The 17,707-nt window shown below is 41.7% G+C and overlaps 1 protein-coding gene across 3 annotated transcripts in view; it reads left to right on the forward strand.

Annotated features, from left to right (window-relative positions):
- The window catches only part of LOC124794869 (transcriptional adapter 2B-like), a 109,545-nt gene that overhangs the window by 74,271 nt on the left and 17,567 nt on the right, over positions 1-17,707 (forward strand). For 2 of the 3 annotated variants that reach the window (XR_007016621.1, XR_007016622.1), the window contains exon 11: positions 12,612-12,673. Coding sequence is in view for 1 of the 3 variants with exons in the window: in XM_047258548.1 (XP_047114504.1) it covers positions 12,612-12,674 (63 nt within the window). In the remaining 2 variants the exon portion in view is untranslated. Of the gene's footprint in view, positions 1-12,611; positions 12,675-17,707 lie in introns of those variants that run through there. The other variant, XM_047258548.1, reaches the window with a different exon arrangement.

Here is a 17,707-nt window from a genome sequence, read left to right on the forward strand (position 1 = left end):
ATATTTATTAAAGGAAAATAAATGAAAAAAATAAACACACACTGGGAAAATTCCATCTTAGGAACAAAAATCAGATTAAACTGCAGAAAGTAAAAATCGCACTTCAGTTTGATATGGAATACATTGTTTTTAAATCTGGAACTGCAACCAAAACTGTAAATATCTTGGTTTTCAGACCGCTGATGGTCTTTTAAATTAATGAAATGAAACACAGATGATAAAATAAACAAACATGCATTTTTAGTAGTTCCAAGGACGGATTTGAAGTATCGTATATAATCTAAACAAATACTTTAAGTTCCATTAAGTTTCGGGTGTGCAGCCGCAAGAAATCTCCTTCTTCTTCTAATATTTCGGCTGTGTAACGTTCAGCCATCTTCAGAGTGAGCCGTAAGACTGCCGCTCCAGTGCTCGCTTTGTCCCTTTATACTGTTTTACCGCGCGACTGCACATGCGGCCACAGATGCAAATGCGCCAGAGACGTTGGGCGGCAGAGGCGTGCATAATGCGCGAGTTGTATCTATGACTCCGCAGTTGATCTGTGTTGGCATATCGATATATCATTGTGAGCTGCACTGTGACGACGTCTTTGTGTGTTTATTACAGCAAGTGCCGGATTCCAGGATTTATCAAGATTGAAACCACTATCTCTATTAATTAAATTCGTCGTCAGGCGAATTTCAATTGCCTCCTTTACTATTGAGTCCCAAAAGGATGATGTAGTTGCCAAAATTTCGAGGTTGTCATACAACATACTGTGACCATTATCAATACAGTGCTCTGCCGTTGCTGACTTGTTAGGTTGTAAAAGTCGTGAGTACCTCTGGTGTTCGGTACATCTTTCTTGGACAGTAAGAGTTGTTTGTCCGATGTAAGAAAGGCCACATTCACATGGAATTTTGTAAACTCCAGATTTTCGGAGCAGTAAATCATCTTTGATGGAGCCCACGAGTGCAGCTGTCTTGGTTGGAGGACGATAAATCACTTTTACTTTGTGTTTGCCGAGAATGCGTCCTATTTTTGATGAGAGGCTACCCACATATGCCAAGAAGGCCATCGATTTACAGGTTTCTTCATCTTCTTCTGCTTTCTTTGTGGCCTCTTTCAGTTTCATTTTCGGTGCCCCCTGTATTTGTTGTGGAGAGTACCCATTGTCTTCAAACACACTTTGTAAGTGGGAAAGTCCACTTTGCGGACTGCTTTTGTCAGAAATAATATGCGCTCTGTGAGTCAAAGTTCGGAGAACACTCATTGTCTGGGCAGGATGGTGGCAGCTATTTGCACGTAAATACAGATCGGTGTGCGGTGGCTTCCTATAAACTTCATGTCCCAAAGTGCCATCCTCTCTGCGCCGAACCAAAACATCCAAGAATGGAAGGCATCCCTCCTTTTCAATTTCCATTGTGAACTTTATTTGATCGTGGAGGGAGTTCAGATATCTTAAAAAGTCTTGCAAGTTGTCTTCACCATGGGGCCAAACTACAAAGGTGTCATCAACATACCGCCAGAATACCGTGGGTTTCAAGTCGAAATTTTGGCAACTACATCATCCTTTTGGGACTCGATAGTAAAGGAGGCAATTGAAATTCACTTGACGACGAATTTAATTAATAGAGATAGTGGTTTCAATCTTGATAAATCCTGGAATCCGGCACATGCTGTAATAAACCCGCAAAGACGTCGTCACAGGGCAGCTCACAATGATATATCGATATGCCAACACAGATCAACTGCGGAGTCATAGATACAACTCGCGCATTATGCACGTCTCTGGCGCATTTGCATCTGTGGCCGCATGTGCAGTCGCGCGGTAAAACAGTATAAAGGGACGAAGCGAGGACTGGAGCGGAAGTCTTACGGCTCACTCTGAAGATGGCTGAACGTTACACAGCCGAAATATTAGAAGAAGAAGAAGAAGGAGATTTCTTACGGCTGCGCACTCGAAACTTAATGGAACAGTCTTTGCGCCGCCAAAACCTGAAGATTCAACTACTTTAAGATTTCTGGTCACTTAAATTGCTATTTGATGATTTGATGTTTACCATCCCCCCCCCCCCCCCCCCCCCCCTCTCAAAAAAAAAAAAAAAAGGAAGGATGCTATTTCCACCACCAATTGTTCTGCTACTGCAATAATACAACACATCTACTACTTTTATAATTCCATTTACAAATCTAATTTCCTCAGCATCACCTGGCTTAATTCAGTTACATTCCATTACCCTTGGTTTATTTTTGTTGGTGTTCCTCTTATAACTTCTTTTAAGGATACTATCTCTTCTGTTCAAGTCCTTTGACATGTCTGACAGAAGTACTGTGTCTACAGGAAACCTTAAACTTTTTATTTCGTTTCTTTATTTGTTAAGTAGAAATTTGGGAAGGGTATGGGTTCCTGTGTTTGCTCAATCTCCAGATTGAAACATAGGCAATAGACTAAAATCCTGTTTCTCTCAGTTGCTACCTCCCTTTCATGCCTTTCGACTCTCATAACTACAGACTGTTTTCTTTGCAATTGTATATTACCTTTCATTCCCTGTAGTTTATCACTAATTACTTCAGGCTTTCAAAGAGTGTGTTCTAGTCAACATTTTCAAATGATTTTTCTAAATTATAATGCTGTAAACACGTTTGCTTTTCTTCATCGTAGTTCCTAAAATAAATTGTAGGGTCATTATTACATTTTCCCAGAAACCAAATGATCTTCTTCCTGGTTGGCTTCTTCTAGATATTTTGCTCTTGTGTATATATCTCATAATAGCATTTTACAATTATAATTTATCACGTGGTTCAGTAGTACTGACTGCGGTCAGTTTGGTTTAGGATTACTACATTCTTCTAGAAATTTAAGGATATTTTGCCTCTGTCAAATATGCTGAGACCCAGGTGGAACAGTTTTGTCATGGTTGTAGAAACATGGATGACAAGGGGAAAGATAGCTGCCATGTCTAGGAAAATTAGAGAGACCTTTGGAGATAATAGAAGCAGTTGTATGAATATTAAAAGCTCCAATGGCAAGGCGGTACTGTGCAAAGAGGAGAAAACTGAAAAGTAGAAGAAATATGTAGAAAGTTTGTATAGGGGAAATAAACTTGAGGACAGTGTTGTTGTTGTTGTTGTGGTCTTCAGTCCAGAGACTGATTTGATACAGCTCTCCATGCTTCCCTATCCCGTGCAAGCTTCTTAATCTCAGAGTACCTTCTGCAACTGACATCCTTCTGAATCTGCTAAGTGTAGTCATCTCTTGGTCTCTCTCTACGATTTTTACCCTCCACGCTGCCCTCCAATACAAAATTGGTGATCCATTGAGCCTCAGAACATATCCTACCAACCGATCCCTTCTTCTAGTCAAGTTGTGCCACAAATTTCTCTTCTCTCCAATTCTGTTCAATACCTCTTCATTAGTTATGTGATCTAACCATCTAATCTTCAGCATTCTTCTGTAACACCACATTTCGAAAGCTTCTGTTCTCTTCTTGTCTAAACTATTTATCGTCCACGTTTCACTTCCGTACATGGCTACATTCCATGCAAATACTTTCAGAAAATACTTCCTGACACTTAAATCTATACTCGATGTTAACAAATTTCTCTTCTTCAGAAACGCTTTCGTTACCATTGCCAGTCTACATTTTATATCCTCTCTACTTCGACCATCATCAGTTATTTTGCTCCCCAAATAGCACAGACCATCTACTACTTTAAGTGTCTCATTTCCTAACCTAATTCCCTCAGCATCACCTGATATAATTCAACTGCATTCCATTATCCTCGCCGCACGGGATTAGCCAAGCGGTCTAAGGCGCTGCAGTCATGGACTGTGCGGCTTGTCCCAGCGGAGGTTCGAGTCCTCCCTCGGGCATGGGTGTGTGTGTTTGTCCTTAGGATAGTTTAGGTTAAGTAGTGTGTAAGCTTAGGGACTGATGACCTTAGCAGTTAAGTCCCATAAGATTTCACACACATTTGAACATCCGTTGTCCTCATTTTGCTTTTGTATAGACAGTAGGACAGTGTTATAGAAAGAGAAGAGGAACTCGGTAAAAATGAGAAGCGACAAATTGCAAGAATAATTTGCCAGAGCATTGAAAAACCTATGTGAAAACAAAGTCCCTGGAATAAAAGACATATGTGGAAACAAGGCTACTGGAGTGTTCAACATTCCTTCAGAATTACTGAGATCTTTGGGAGAGTCAACCATGACAAACTATTCTATCTGGTGTGCAAGATGAGATGGGACAAATATCTTCAGACTTGAAGAGGAATGTAATAATTAAATTTCAGAGAAGGCAGGTGCTGACAGGTGTAAATAGTACTGAAACATCATTTTTATAAGTCATGGTTGCAAAGGTGACACAAATTATTTACAGAAGACTGTAAAAAACTGATAGAATCCAACCTTGTTGAAACTCAGTTTGAGTTCCAGAGGAACATAGAAACATGAGGCAATGCTACACCTATATTAAGGTAGTTTGAAGAAAGAAAAGTCTACATTTATAGCATTTGTAGATTTACAGAAAGCTATTGACAATGCTGATTGAACTGTATTATTGAGAGTATAAAATACAGGGGTAATAGATAATTCACAACTTTTACAGAAACCACACTGCAGTTATGAGATAAAGGACTTCAAGGAGAAGATAAAGTAGTGAGACAAGGTTATAGCCTATCCTGGATGTTATTCAATCTGTACATTGAGCAAGCAGTAAAGGTAACCAAAGAGAAATTTGGAAAGGGAAGCACTATTTGGAGAGAAGAAATCAAAACATTGGGGTTTGCAAATGGTGTTGTAACTCTGTCAGAGACGGTAAAGGAATTGAAAGAGCTGTGTCTTGAAAAGAGGTTACAAGATGGCAATGCCGAAGGAACTAGATTAGGAAAAGATATTCTAAAAATAGATGCTGACAGCAAAATAACCAGTGATGGCTAAAATAGAGAGGTTATAAAATGCAGACCAGCAATAGCAAGAAAAGCCAATAGCCTTTCCGCAGCGGTGATGCCAATTCCTGTCAGATCACTGAAGTTAAGTGCTGACAGGCTTGGCTAGTAGTTGGATGGGTGAAAGTCTGTATCTGCTCAGTGCTGTTGATGAGCTGGGTGCACCCAGCCCTTGTGAGGACAATTCAGGAGCTACTTAATTCAGAAGTCGTGGCTCTGGTCACAAAAACACACAATGGCAGGGAGAGCAGTGTGCTGACCACATGCCTATTGATATCCACATCCATTGGCGCCTAAAGGACTGAGGATGACATGGCAGTTGCTCGATATTGTTTGGCCTTCTGAGGCCTGTTTGGATGGAGTTTAGTTCTTAAGCCTAGTTGACACGACGACATTGGGTTGCGCCACTCTTTGTGTGGAATGAGTTGCATGCAAATGGTTTCATATTTGACTGTAGACACGGCGAAACCAGTATATACTTCAGTTTTGTCGTTTTGTGGTTTCCTGAGTCGTGTCTAAAATGAAAGTTTTGGCAGCTGCACATCGCACTAGTTGTAATGGAATTAAAGCTTGTTGCATGGAATCGCTGCATAAGAAAAAAATAAGAAACGTGTTTCGATTCGTGACTGAATGAAGAAAAGACGTCAGCTCGGTTGCTCAGCATCCTTGCTGAAATAATTTGTAATAGAAGACCAAAGATGTTTTTTTACATATCTTAGAATGGCACTAGAACTGTTAACAATTATCCTAAATAGAGTTAATTATGCAATAAGTAATAAAGATATTGTAATGCATGAATCACTGTCGCCAGAACTGAAATTACATATCACATTGCATGCATTACAATTGAGAACACTCGGCATGCTATAAGATGCGGTTTTAGTTGATGACACTTTTTCATTAATACCAATAATTATTAACAGTAATAATTATTAACATTAACAGCAGTAATTATTTGAAGCAGGCCACATTAAGAAGAGAATGGTTTGCAAACTACTCTCTTGAAGACAGATCTGTACAATGGCAATATTTCAAAATTCAAACATTTGTGAATGGGGAGCACTGCTGCGACATTTTAAATAGATGAATATTGAACAAAGAATGTAGCAGTTTGCTTTGCGTAGTCTTCCCTCCAGTCAACAATATTCCTTGAAAAAGAGTGGGCCAACTTGGATTTTAGTCTTGTAGACAAGAGCATTTCTACAGCTAGAATTACATTTGCTTGTATTTTTCTTAATTCATATGTATATGTGCTCCTAATTCAATAAATTTTGCCCTGCAGCTCAGATATTGTCAAACTACCTATGTTCGGATTGCACATGATGGTCCCAGGAGCAGCAGTATGTTACTTATTTTTGCAACCAGTATCACTGAAATCCCAAAAACACCTATGCATAGCATAGATACCCAAAAAGCGAACATTATTCTCCGTTCCTCACTTCATATTTCAGTTTGTCTGCACTCTGCGGACACAAATAACCTCAAAACTCATGCAACTAGTGTCGCCAAAGTTGGAACATGCCAAAACTGTTTAGTTTCACCGATGAGTTCCGCAAATGCGCAGCGCGCATGCGTAGTGACCAGTAGCGCAGTTGCCTGCAACCTTGTGTCGTTGTGTAAACTAGGCTTTAGTTTAATAACAAGAGAAATATTTCTGAAAAACAGAAATTTGCTAACAACAGATATAAGTTTAAATGTTAGGAAGTCTTTTCTGAAGATATTTATCTAGAGTGTAACCTTGTATGAAAGTAAAATGTGGACGAGAAAAAAATAAAAATTTGTGAAATTTTGTGTACAGAAAAATGCTGAAGATGGACTAGACTGATCAAATAACTAATGATGAGATACTGAATCAAACTGGATAAAAAGGAATTTTGGCTTAACCAGACTAAAAGAAGGGATTGTTTGATAGGACATGTCCTGAGGTATCATCAGTTTTGGTGATGGTGGGACGTGTGGCAGGAGGGGGCTGTCGTAGAGGGAGATCGAGGCCCAAATATAGGTAAACATGTTCAAATGTATGTAAGCTGCAGAGATGTAGATACTTGCGTGGGATTAGATTAGTGTTATTAGCTGCATCAAACCCGCCTTCAGACTGCAGACCAAAACAGTGGTATGGTTCTTTTAAGAATATTAACAACACTGGCACAAAGTATCTCATTTCAGCCAAAGACTTTCAGTTCTCTGTTAAATTATTCTCGCAGTGTCACATCACACTTCTCACCTCCATCCATTTTCTCTTTGCGTTCCATAATATTGTCATCAAGTTTCTTTCCTTCGTATAGTAGTTATGTGCATTCCTCCATCCATATAGCTTTCTATTCTTTCTTAATGCTGGCTTGCCATCTGAGGTCTTGGTGCTAATATAAAAAGAGTGGTGATACAGTTCATTATGTTCCAGTATTATTATGCATCTCTTATTGTCTTATTGTCATTTGATGTGCTGTTTCCTGTGTAATTATTACAGACACAGAATCTCATAACAAATTTTTATCGGTATCAACTTTGGATTTTGTGAATAGGGGTGGAATCTCTGCCACATTTTTGCAAAAAGTACCTTTCTGGTTGGTTTTCCCCACAAATATCTTTATATGCTTGTTCAGTATAATAATTTATGATAGAGGAATATCTTGTGCTACAGGCAGTGAAGTTGCTAGTTAATAACGACTTTTTTCCCCCATTACATTTTACCAGCTGCTGGTTGAAAACTAGAGTAATGTCTTACACGAACATGAAAACTTACACATCAGACAAGGGTTTGTTGGCAACATCTTTGAATCAGTGTTAAAAAAAAATGAAACTTTTGTCCTTATTTTGGCAATTAATAAAGATCTAGGATACAGTTTATGATCTTGTGAAATCTTATATGCATATATATCAACAATATTATGAAAAGGATAGATTGCTGTTCACCATAAAGATGACATGTTGAGTTGCAGACAGGCATGATGGTAAGGTGGCTATACATGAACTTTTGGCTGAAGCCTTCTTGATGTGGTATACGTATACAGGGTGAAAAGTATTTAAACCGCCGAACTCTGGGAGGTTGTAGGGGACATCAAAACAAATATTTTCCCCCAATGTCATTTTTTCCTACAAGGATTATTTAAACCATTGGAGGCCGTATTACGCTCTTCAGTTGATAGAGGCCGTATTACGATCTTCAGTAGTTAGATGGCGTATTACGCTCCTCAATTGTAGGCAACTGGTGTCCACCAGTGTAGTAGTGCGTTGTCTCTGTTTACTAACGGAGCAATACACCTGGAGTGAGTACACTGATATGGTTGGTGCGTACTACGTAGCGCACCACAACGGACGAGCTGCACAGTGGGTTTATCAACAACAATATCCTAATCGCCGTATCCTGCATAATACGACATTTGATGCTGTGTATCAATGTCTGCGTGAGACCAGGTCATTTAGCAGATTACCTGGACAGGGACGCCGTCGCACGGTAAGAACGCTGCAATTTGAGGAAGCTGTCTTGCAGCATGTGGAGCGGGATCCTTCAATCAGCGCTCATGCAATTGCACGTCACATGGGGACGAATCAGACGACTGTAAGAACAGTCCTTCGAGAGCAATTGTTACATCCATTTCACTTACAGCGTGTCCACAACCTGGAACCAGTTGATTATCCACCCAGAGCACAGTTTCCACAGTGGTACCTGGAACAGTGTGAAATGCATCGTAGATTTCCATCCTCTGTGTTGTTTACCGATGAAGCAATGTTCGGGCGTGATGGAGTCTTCAACACGAGTGAGGATAACCCACATGCCACAGTTACTAGCGCTCATAAAGTGCGGTTCTTCGTTAATGTGTGGGTCGGTGTTGTTGGAGACTGTTTAATTGGGCTGTATTTGCTACCTAGTTGTTGTCTCTTGGTCATAAAAAAATGGAAAAGTGTTTATTGGTTTAATTAATTTGCCGCCAGAGAAATCTTCCTCTACCGGTTTAAATACTCCTCATAGGAAAAAATGACATTAGGGAACAATATTTGTTTTGATGTCCCCTACAACCTCCCAGAGTTTGTCGGTTTAAATACTTTTCACCCTGTATATGTGCTTATGTGAATGCATGTGTGCTTTTCTTTTCTGAAGAAGGCTTTCAATGAAAGATCATATGCAACAATCTTTTCATCATCTCTGGCTGCAACTCGCATGCCGTCTTTACAGTTAGTAGCAATATATCCATTTCATAATATTGTTGACATTCCAACCTAGACTTTCCATTATATACATATATTGTGTTTGAAATATTATGTTGTTCCGTAATAAAGTAAAGCAAATAAAGAGAAGGCAATTGAATTGTTGTAAAATACACTTTTTCCTGTGTTCCTGTGGCTGATTTCCATTGACTTCCATAATTGTATGTTTATGTTAATACATGACGTTTTGAACAACTTGTTTCATTTTTGCACATTATCCTTAAGCCCCAAATGCAGAACCCATTTTTCAAATGTTTTGAATTGCATAAATTTAATGGCAGTGTCATTTATCTTAATGCAAAATATACTAACAGAATACGAAACTAATTCAGAAATGTTATTTTATACACGCTGTGACTCGAACAGAATGCAAATGTCAGTGTGGTGATGATTTACACTTCCTTACCATGTGTGTGACGGCAGACATCAATGTCCATATAACAGGGTGTATACGACCCGAGACAACCGGGAGATCCAGGAGAAAACCGGGAAAAACCCAGGAATTTTTCATTGTTTTAGTTTTCAGTTAAATTTTTGTAATTTTGTTGGTGAAAACTGATACTCTAACAAAGGATATTACTGTATCCCACTACTGCAGAATAATACTGCAGCAATAAAACATGAACGGGAGAAAAAAATGAAAATAAAAGTTAAATTACTAAGGAAATGTGCCACATACAACAACAAAACACAGTGCTTGTACAAGCATCTGTCAGCAGCAAAATGTGTCAGAGGCTTTAGGAAGACTATGCAATGCTTCATGACGACAAATTGCCTCCATGAGCGTGATGTCACAACTGTTTACATTAGATTCGTTTGATCAGTTAGGAGTGGGCTCGTGGGGATGTGTGGTCGAGTTGCGTATGAGTAGTACCTTCTCCCACTTCTGGGTACAGAAATTTGCCCGTTGGCTGTGTAAACAGTAGCAGCAATCAGCGAGATGCTACCTGGAGAAATTTTACTAGCCCAAGGTGTCAGATTCACGCATGAGCAGCGTATTCTTGAGGAAAAAACCTTGTTTCACAAAGCTCCTAGCATCCAGCACACGTTGGTCTGTCGATTATTCATATGATTTTAAATGCATCGCTGTCGGTTTTTGAACATTTTTGAACACATTCTAAATTGATTTCTGAATGAATCTAAGTTGATTTTTGAATCCGTGCGTAGTGTACTTGATGTCTCTGTCAGGGGAATCCTTGTCGCATGTAGAAATAAACTTTGCTGTAGACAAAATGGGATGGGGCCATATGAGCTGAGCTGAATAAAGCCGAATTGATGAATGCCAATCGCTGTTTGTCTATGTGGTTGACTGGGTTTGCGAACGATCGGTGTTGTTATAATTACTAGCGAAATCCACAGATTCTGACTACCAGAGTGGAAATAATTGACTAACAGGAATAACAGGTAAGAAAGATTACGTATTATCTTTTGGGTGTATCCAAGAAAATGAAATTTTGACAGACAATTTTTAGCTAGGTTGCTACACTAGTAAGGGCCAGTTTGTACAGTCCCCGGCTAGTAGCCGCTTATGATCTATTCTAAGAATAACGTGGAAAACGCGTTGTACGAACACATTATAACCCCTAACCGGAGAATAATTGTGGGAGAACTATACCGGTGATTCTGGCAGGGTTATTGAAGTCAACTGGAAAATAAGTTTTGACAATGGCAGGAATAGTTACAGAATTAGTGATGACAAGATTGTTTGTTAGGACGAGAATGGAGAAGAAACATTGGTTGACTACATCACGTGTCCTATGCTCTGAATATCTGCTGTCATCAGCTGGTGAGATCATGTGACATGAGCTAAAATTGGCTTACAAAAGTGCATTGCAATCTTGATTTCAATGCTGCGGAAAGTAACATTCAGTGTCCGGTGTAATTTGAATTTATACTTTCGCAATACGAAAATATGTAGTGCACATGTTGCTGCACATCAAAGATCTTTCCAAAACATGTTTTTTCTCCTGAGTTTCGTTTTTTAAAGTGCCGGGAAATTCTATGGTGGCGTATAAAACTATAACCATTCAAAGGATTGATAAGTTTCGCAGTTCCTAGGGAAAGTATAATGTCACTTAACTCACCCAGGAGAAAGTGTATTTTTAACCGGGAAATCTGAGAAAAATCCGAGAATTTTTTTTTCCTTGTCCGCGTATACATGCTGATACAAGTACTTTACCTGATTGAACACATCCAGAAAGCAGTTGTGATTTGTTGTGTCTTACTGTTTGAGGTTCTACTGGTAAATCTGCCATCTCTTATGCTGATCAGTAGATCATAGGAGATTTCATAATGTATTTTTTCATTATTTGTGACTAAGGCCAAACAAAATATCACTAAGTGTTTAAAGTTATTCTTGTTATATGTTTCTTAGGTATATTATATTGATATAGGAGCAATGTGGGAATATACAGGTGTGTAGTACCAAGATTCTTATTCAAGTGTACTGTACATATACTGTCTGTGGCTGAGAAGAATACACACTGGAGGAATGCGGCTGTGAGTCAGGAGCGCATCATGACATGCTCTAGACTGGATAGTATGATCTGTTCTAAAAACATTTGCAATGAATGCAATTATATCAGCACTATAAATGTGAGTAACTTGAAGAGGTTTCTGTGATGCAAACACAAAAAAGCATGTCACCTTTTCAGTTCCTGTGTACATGGTGTCAGTAGTTACCTTATCAATAATTTATTAATACTCGTGTTGTATATGCAGTAACTTAAATATGTTTCTTTGGATACACATTTCAGTTTATTCAGTTAAAACATTGTTAATGCCAAGGTTTTCTCATCCATTTTCTTGCTTATAATGTGGATGTGATGTCTGCATACACTTTTCACTAGAAATTTCCTCTTTCTCACTAGTGCTGTACATAAAAAAATAAAGGAAACTGGGAGAACATACATGGCTAACAGTGAAAGACAATGAGGCTAAAGATGGCAGGGAAAGGAGCAAGGGGAAACACTTCCTGCCTCACTCCTTGCAGGTCTCCTTCTCAGCTGCCTACAGTACTTTATTTGTGAGTTTGCATGACTAGCTGAAGATCAAATGTCAGCATCTGTCTTCAGCCCTTGTTTGATCTATTCCATGTGTTTGGATCCTGAGTTGATGGGAGCTTTAAGACTTAAACTTGATTATCTGTAAATGTACAATGTGAGCAAAAGCCTCAAGGTCTAAATATTGTCATATTTTGCTGTTTGGTATTCTTTCAGTTTTGGGGTAGTTGTTCCCTCTTCCATGACCATAAATCACACACTTCTATTCCTTTAGTCTTGTAAGTGAAACCCAATATAAATTAAAGATTTCTGTGTTTTATTGTGCCTTAAGTGCTTTGTATTTTAATTGTAGGCAGAAATCAGCTGCAAGACTTGCAGTTACATATTAACATTAAAACTATTTTATTTATTGTCTGATTAGTCACTTTGTTTGATTCTATGAAAAATAAGAGTTGTGTTTTTTATATGTTTTAGCTGTGTACATCATTGAATATGAAGCCTTCCCAATACCTTACGTGGAAGACACTACTACTTCGTGTAAGTTTCTTTTTTGTTATAAAAATTACTAATATGGTATATGTATGTATGTGCATGTGTTTCTGCCTGTGTGCTTAAGGTAGAATTCAGTAATTACAAACTACAGTCAGTATTGTACTTAACTTATTCCTCCTGAACTGTAAAACTGCACAGGTATTTCATTTGTCTAGAGATTGTATTTCAGGTGTAGGTTTTCAAGTGAGCACATAAGTGCTTTCCAACTTTCATGCTGAAACAGTTAAAAAGTACTTTTGCCCCCAAACATAGCCACTTTTGTAAGTCATGTTCTAAACTTAACTGGGATTGCTGTACTTCCAAAACTAGCATCTAGAAGAAGAGCAGTGTGTAAGACATATGTAACTGGAACAAACTTTTACATCACATATTAGCTTCCCCTGAGGGTCCCGGGGTTAGAACAGACCTGAGGTATTCCTGTCTGTCGTAAGAGGCGACTAAAAGGAGGCTCACACATTTCAGCCTTTATGTGATGGTCCCCTGTCAGGTTTGACCTCCATCTTTCTAAATTTTCCCGAAGAGCGAGCCGGTTGGGGAAGGGTGCCTTACATGGTGCGTTGTGTCAATTGTGCACTGAGATCTTTAGCCCACTTTCTCATTGTCACATTGCAGTCCCGCTCATTCTCCATCTCTTGGGCGAGGACGCCTTCCTGGGTGCATTTTCCACCATGCACTATGCAGTGTTGGCTTTCTGCGCCGACAATGACCATGGAATTCTTAGCACCACATATCCAGCATGGTAGCTAGTCCATTGTGGTGGGGCCACCATGTACCCTGTCGGTTGTAGCCCCCTGACAACACGGGGATCGCTGTGCTGATGCCTGCACTGTTAACTCCCCACATATACCATGGAGTAGATGCCCGTCTCCCTGGGGCGTCGGGACTCCCGGTAATGGCCATCCTGCCAGGTGGCCGTTGCTGAGGCTGGGTGGTGCCTGTGGGGTAGGGCCCCTGGTCAGAGTGGGTGGCATCAGGGCAGATGACATGCCGTGAAGCGTAGTACGTCATCTCTTGCTGGTGGTCTGCCGCCAGCAGTCTCTAAGCAGGCAAAGTCTAACTTCAATGCTAAGAAATATGACCCCAAATCATTCCCCTCGCTGGCCACACAATGGGAGGAACACCGGGCTGTGGATGGCAGTTAAGCTTACTTGTCCCGGTACCTCATATGTACAAGAATTGATGGAATCTTTCATGTCCATGAAGCCTCAGTTTTTTGTGGAGCATTTGGAGGACAAGTTTGGGGAGGTGGAGGGCTTGTCCAAAATGCGCTCTGGGTCGGTCTTGATAAAAACAGCATCCTCTGCCCAGTCACAGGCATTACTCGCTTGTGACAAGTAGGGGGATGTTTCTGTTACCATCGCGCCTCATAAGAGCTTAAATACGGTCCAGAGTATTATATTCCACAGGGACCTTCTTTTGCAGTCTGACGATAAGCTGCATGCCAGTTTAGAGCAGCGAAGTGTTCATTTCGTCCGGTGAGTCCTTCAGGGTCCAAGGGATAATCAGGTTGCCACCGGTGCCTTCATCTTGGCCTTCATGAGCGACACATTGCCCGAGAAGGTCGAAGTGATTGTCTAACACTGTGACGTCAAGCCATATATCCCTCCCCCAATGTGGTACTTTAAGTGCTGGAAGTTCAGCCATATGTCTTCCTGCTGTACTTCTAGCGTCACATATTGAGATTGTGGATGTCCATCACATCCCAGTACTCCATGTTCCCTGCCTCCCATCTGTGTCAACTGTGGAGAGCATCATTCACCTTATTTGCCATATTGCAGCATTTGACAGAAAGAGAGGAAAATCATTGAATCTAAGACCCTGGACTAACTGACCTACACTGAGGCTAAGAGGAAATTTGAGCACCTACATCCTGTGGCTATGACCTCCTCTTATGCCGCTGCTATGAGAACAATTGTCGCCCCATCAATTCCTTGCATTTCTGTTGCCTCTCAGAACCAGAGGTCTATACCTGCCCTCTTGATGGTGGGGGGCACTTCCCTCCCTGTTGCTCCTGCACCACCTACATCTGGAGCAATACCCCCCCCCCCCCCCCCCCAACCATCAGGGATATCAGTCCCCACTTCTGAGCCGGAGAAGTGTAAGTCTTCTTCTGCTTCTCTCACTAGGAAGGGGTCCTTTGGGTCACTCCATTCCCAGGTTTCTGCTTGTGGGAAAGATGACACCCACCAGTGACTGAAGAGCCCAAAAGAAGCTGGTCATAGAGCTTCACGCTCATACTGAATCAGTGAAGTCCTCCCAGCCAGGGAAACCCAAGGAGCAGTGAGAGAAATCCAAAAAGAAGTTCTCCAAGACCAAGGGAATTGCAGTGCCACCCACACCACCGCTACCTACAAGCTCTGCGACTGCGGATGTGGTGGAGATTCTGGTGTCCACTGAGGACCTAGATCTCTCCGGACCCTCAGACACAATGGATATAGACTGCTCAGGAAAAAAGTCAGTGGCAGCAGGTGACCCTGAGATGTAAACTACCTTATTGAATGTTCCATGCCTTCCCTGTCACAATGACGTCATCCTCCAGTGGAACTGTGACGGTTTTTTCCAAGGCCTGGCTGAGCTATGGCAACCGTTAAGCCTTACACCTGCTTTCTGCATTGTCCTCCAGGAAACCTGGTTCGCGACAATGCAGACCTCTGCCCTCCACGGCTACAAGGGATACTACAGGAACCGTAGCGACTATAATCGAGTGTCAGGTGGAGTTTGCGCTTATGTCCTAAACTCAGTCTGTAGTGAAACTGTGCCCCTTCAAACTCCTCTTGACGCTGTGGCTGCCAGAATAAGGACGACACAGGAAATAACTGTCTGCAATGTATATCTTCCTCCAGATGGTGCAGTGTCCCTGAATGTATTAACTGTACTAATTGATCAACTCTCTAAACCTTTCCTTCTGTTGGAAGATTTTAATGACCATAACCCCTAGTGGGGTGGTACCGTGCTTAGGAAGAGATGTTGGAACTTTACTGTCTCAGTTCGACCTCTGAGCCTTAAACACTGAGGCCCCCACACATTTCAGTGTGGCTCATGATAGTTACTCGGCCATTGATTTATCAATTTTCAGCCCAGGACTTCTCCCATCTATCCACTGGAGAGCACATGATAACCTGAGTGGTTGTGACCACTTCTCCATCTTCCTGTCACTGTCCCAGCATCAAGCCCACGGACACCTGCCCAGATGGGCTTTAAACAAGGTGGACTGGGAAACTTTCACCTCTGTGCTGTCACTGCTGAATCTCCCCCACACAGTAACATCGATGTGATGGTTGAGGAGGTGACTACAACAATAGTTTCTGTGGCAGAAAACACGATCCCTCGCTCTTTAGGCTGCCCCCTGGCGAAAGGCAGTTCCTCGGTGGTCGCTGAAAGTCAGTGAAGCAATTAAGGAGCGATGGCGAGCTCTACAGTGGCATAAGCAGCAACCTTCCCTTGAGCACCTCATAGCCTTGAAATGTTTCTGTGCCCATGTTCACCAACTTATCAAACAACGGAAGCAGGCGTGTTGGGAGATATGTTTGACCATTGGGTGCCATACGTCACCTTCCCAAGTCTGGGCAAAGATCAAATGTGTTTTCGGATACCAGACACCAGTAGGTGTTCCCGGTGTTAACATAAATGGCGTGTTATCTACTGATATCAACGCGATTGCTGAGCGCTTTGCTCGAGCCTCTACATTGGAGAATTACCCCCCAGCCTTTTGCACTTTCAAACGGCGGCTGGAGGGGAAAGTCCTCTCATTCACTACATGCCACAGTGAATCCTATAATGCCCCATTTACAGACTGGGAGCTCCTCAGTGCCCTTGCACATTGCCCTGACACAGCTCCTGTGCCAGATCGGATCCACAGTCACATGATTAAACATCTCTCATCTGACTACAAGTGACATCTCCTCGTCATCTTCAACCGGATCTGGTGCGATGGTGTCTTTCCATCACAGCGGCGGGAGAGCACCATCATTCCCGGTGCTTGAATACGGTAAAAACCTGCTTGATGTGGATAGCTATCAGCCCATCAACCTCACCAACATTCTGCTGGAATGTATGGTGTTTTGGCGGTTGGATTGGGTCCTAGAGTCACGTGGCCTACTGGCTCCATGTCAGGGCGGCTTGCGCTAGGGTAGCTCTACCACTGATAATCTTGTCCCTCGAGTCTGCCATCCGAACATCCTTTTCCAGACATCGAAACCTGGTTGCCGTCGTTTTTGATTTATGAAAAGCGTATGGCACCACCTGGCGACATCATGTGCTTGCCACATTATACGAGTTGGGTCTCCGAGGCTCGCTCCCGGTTTTTATCCAAAATTTCCAGTCGCCTCGTATTTTCCGTGTCCAAGTTGGTGCCTCCCATAGTTCCCCCATATCCAGGAGAATGGGGTCCTGCCGCAGGGCTCTGTATCGAGTGAAACTCTATTTTTAGTGGCCATTAATGGTCTAGCAGCATTGGTCTCACCTTCTCTGTATGCAGACGACTTCTGCATTTCATACTGCTTCACCAGTACTGGTGTTGCTGAGCGGCGCCTGCAGGGAGCCATCCACAAGGCACAGTCATGGGCTCTAGCCTACGGTTTCCAGTTTTCGGCCGCAAAGTTGTGTGATATGCACTTCTGTCGGTGTCATACTGTTCATCCAGAACCAGAACTTTACCTTAATAATGATCCACTCACTGTAGTGGAGACATATCGATGACATTGCACATGTTTGTAGTTCTCCTGCGCATCGGAATCACTGTCTACTTTTCTCACCTACAGCGATTCATCTCCTGCATCAGCGGCACACGTCAGGGCTTCCAATTGCAGTTCTTGTCTGATGCCTTCTTTCTGAACTAGAGTTCTTGTCTTTACCACCTGTACTTGAGGTCCATTCATGTACAGATCCATGGTGTATGCCTAGGCCACGGCTTTGCCTGGGCCTTTCACATGGCCCTAAGGACTCAGTTAACCCCAAGGATCTCCACTGCCATTTCCCCTCGATTCTTGACATGTACCAAGGCCACGAAGTGTTTACAT

This window comes from Schistocerca piceifrons, chromosome 4 (genome assembly GCF_021461385.2).
Source record: "Schistocerca piceifrons isolate TAMUIC-IGC-003096 chromosome 4, iqSchPice1.1, whole genome shotgun sequence".
Taxonomy (NCBI): Eukaryota; Metazoa; Arthropoda; class Insecta; order Orthoptera; family Acrididae; genus Schistocerca; species Schistocerca piceifrons.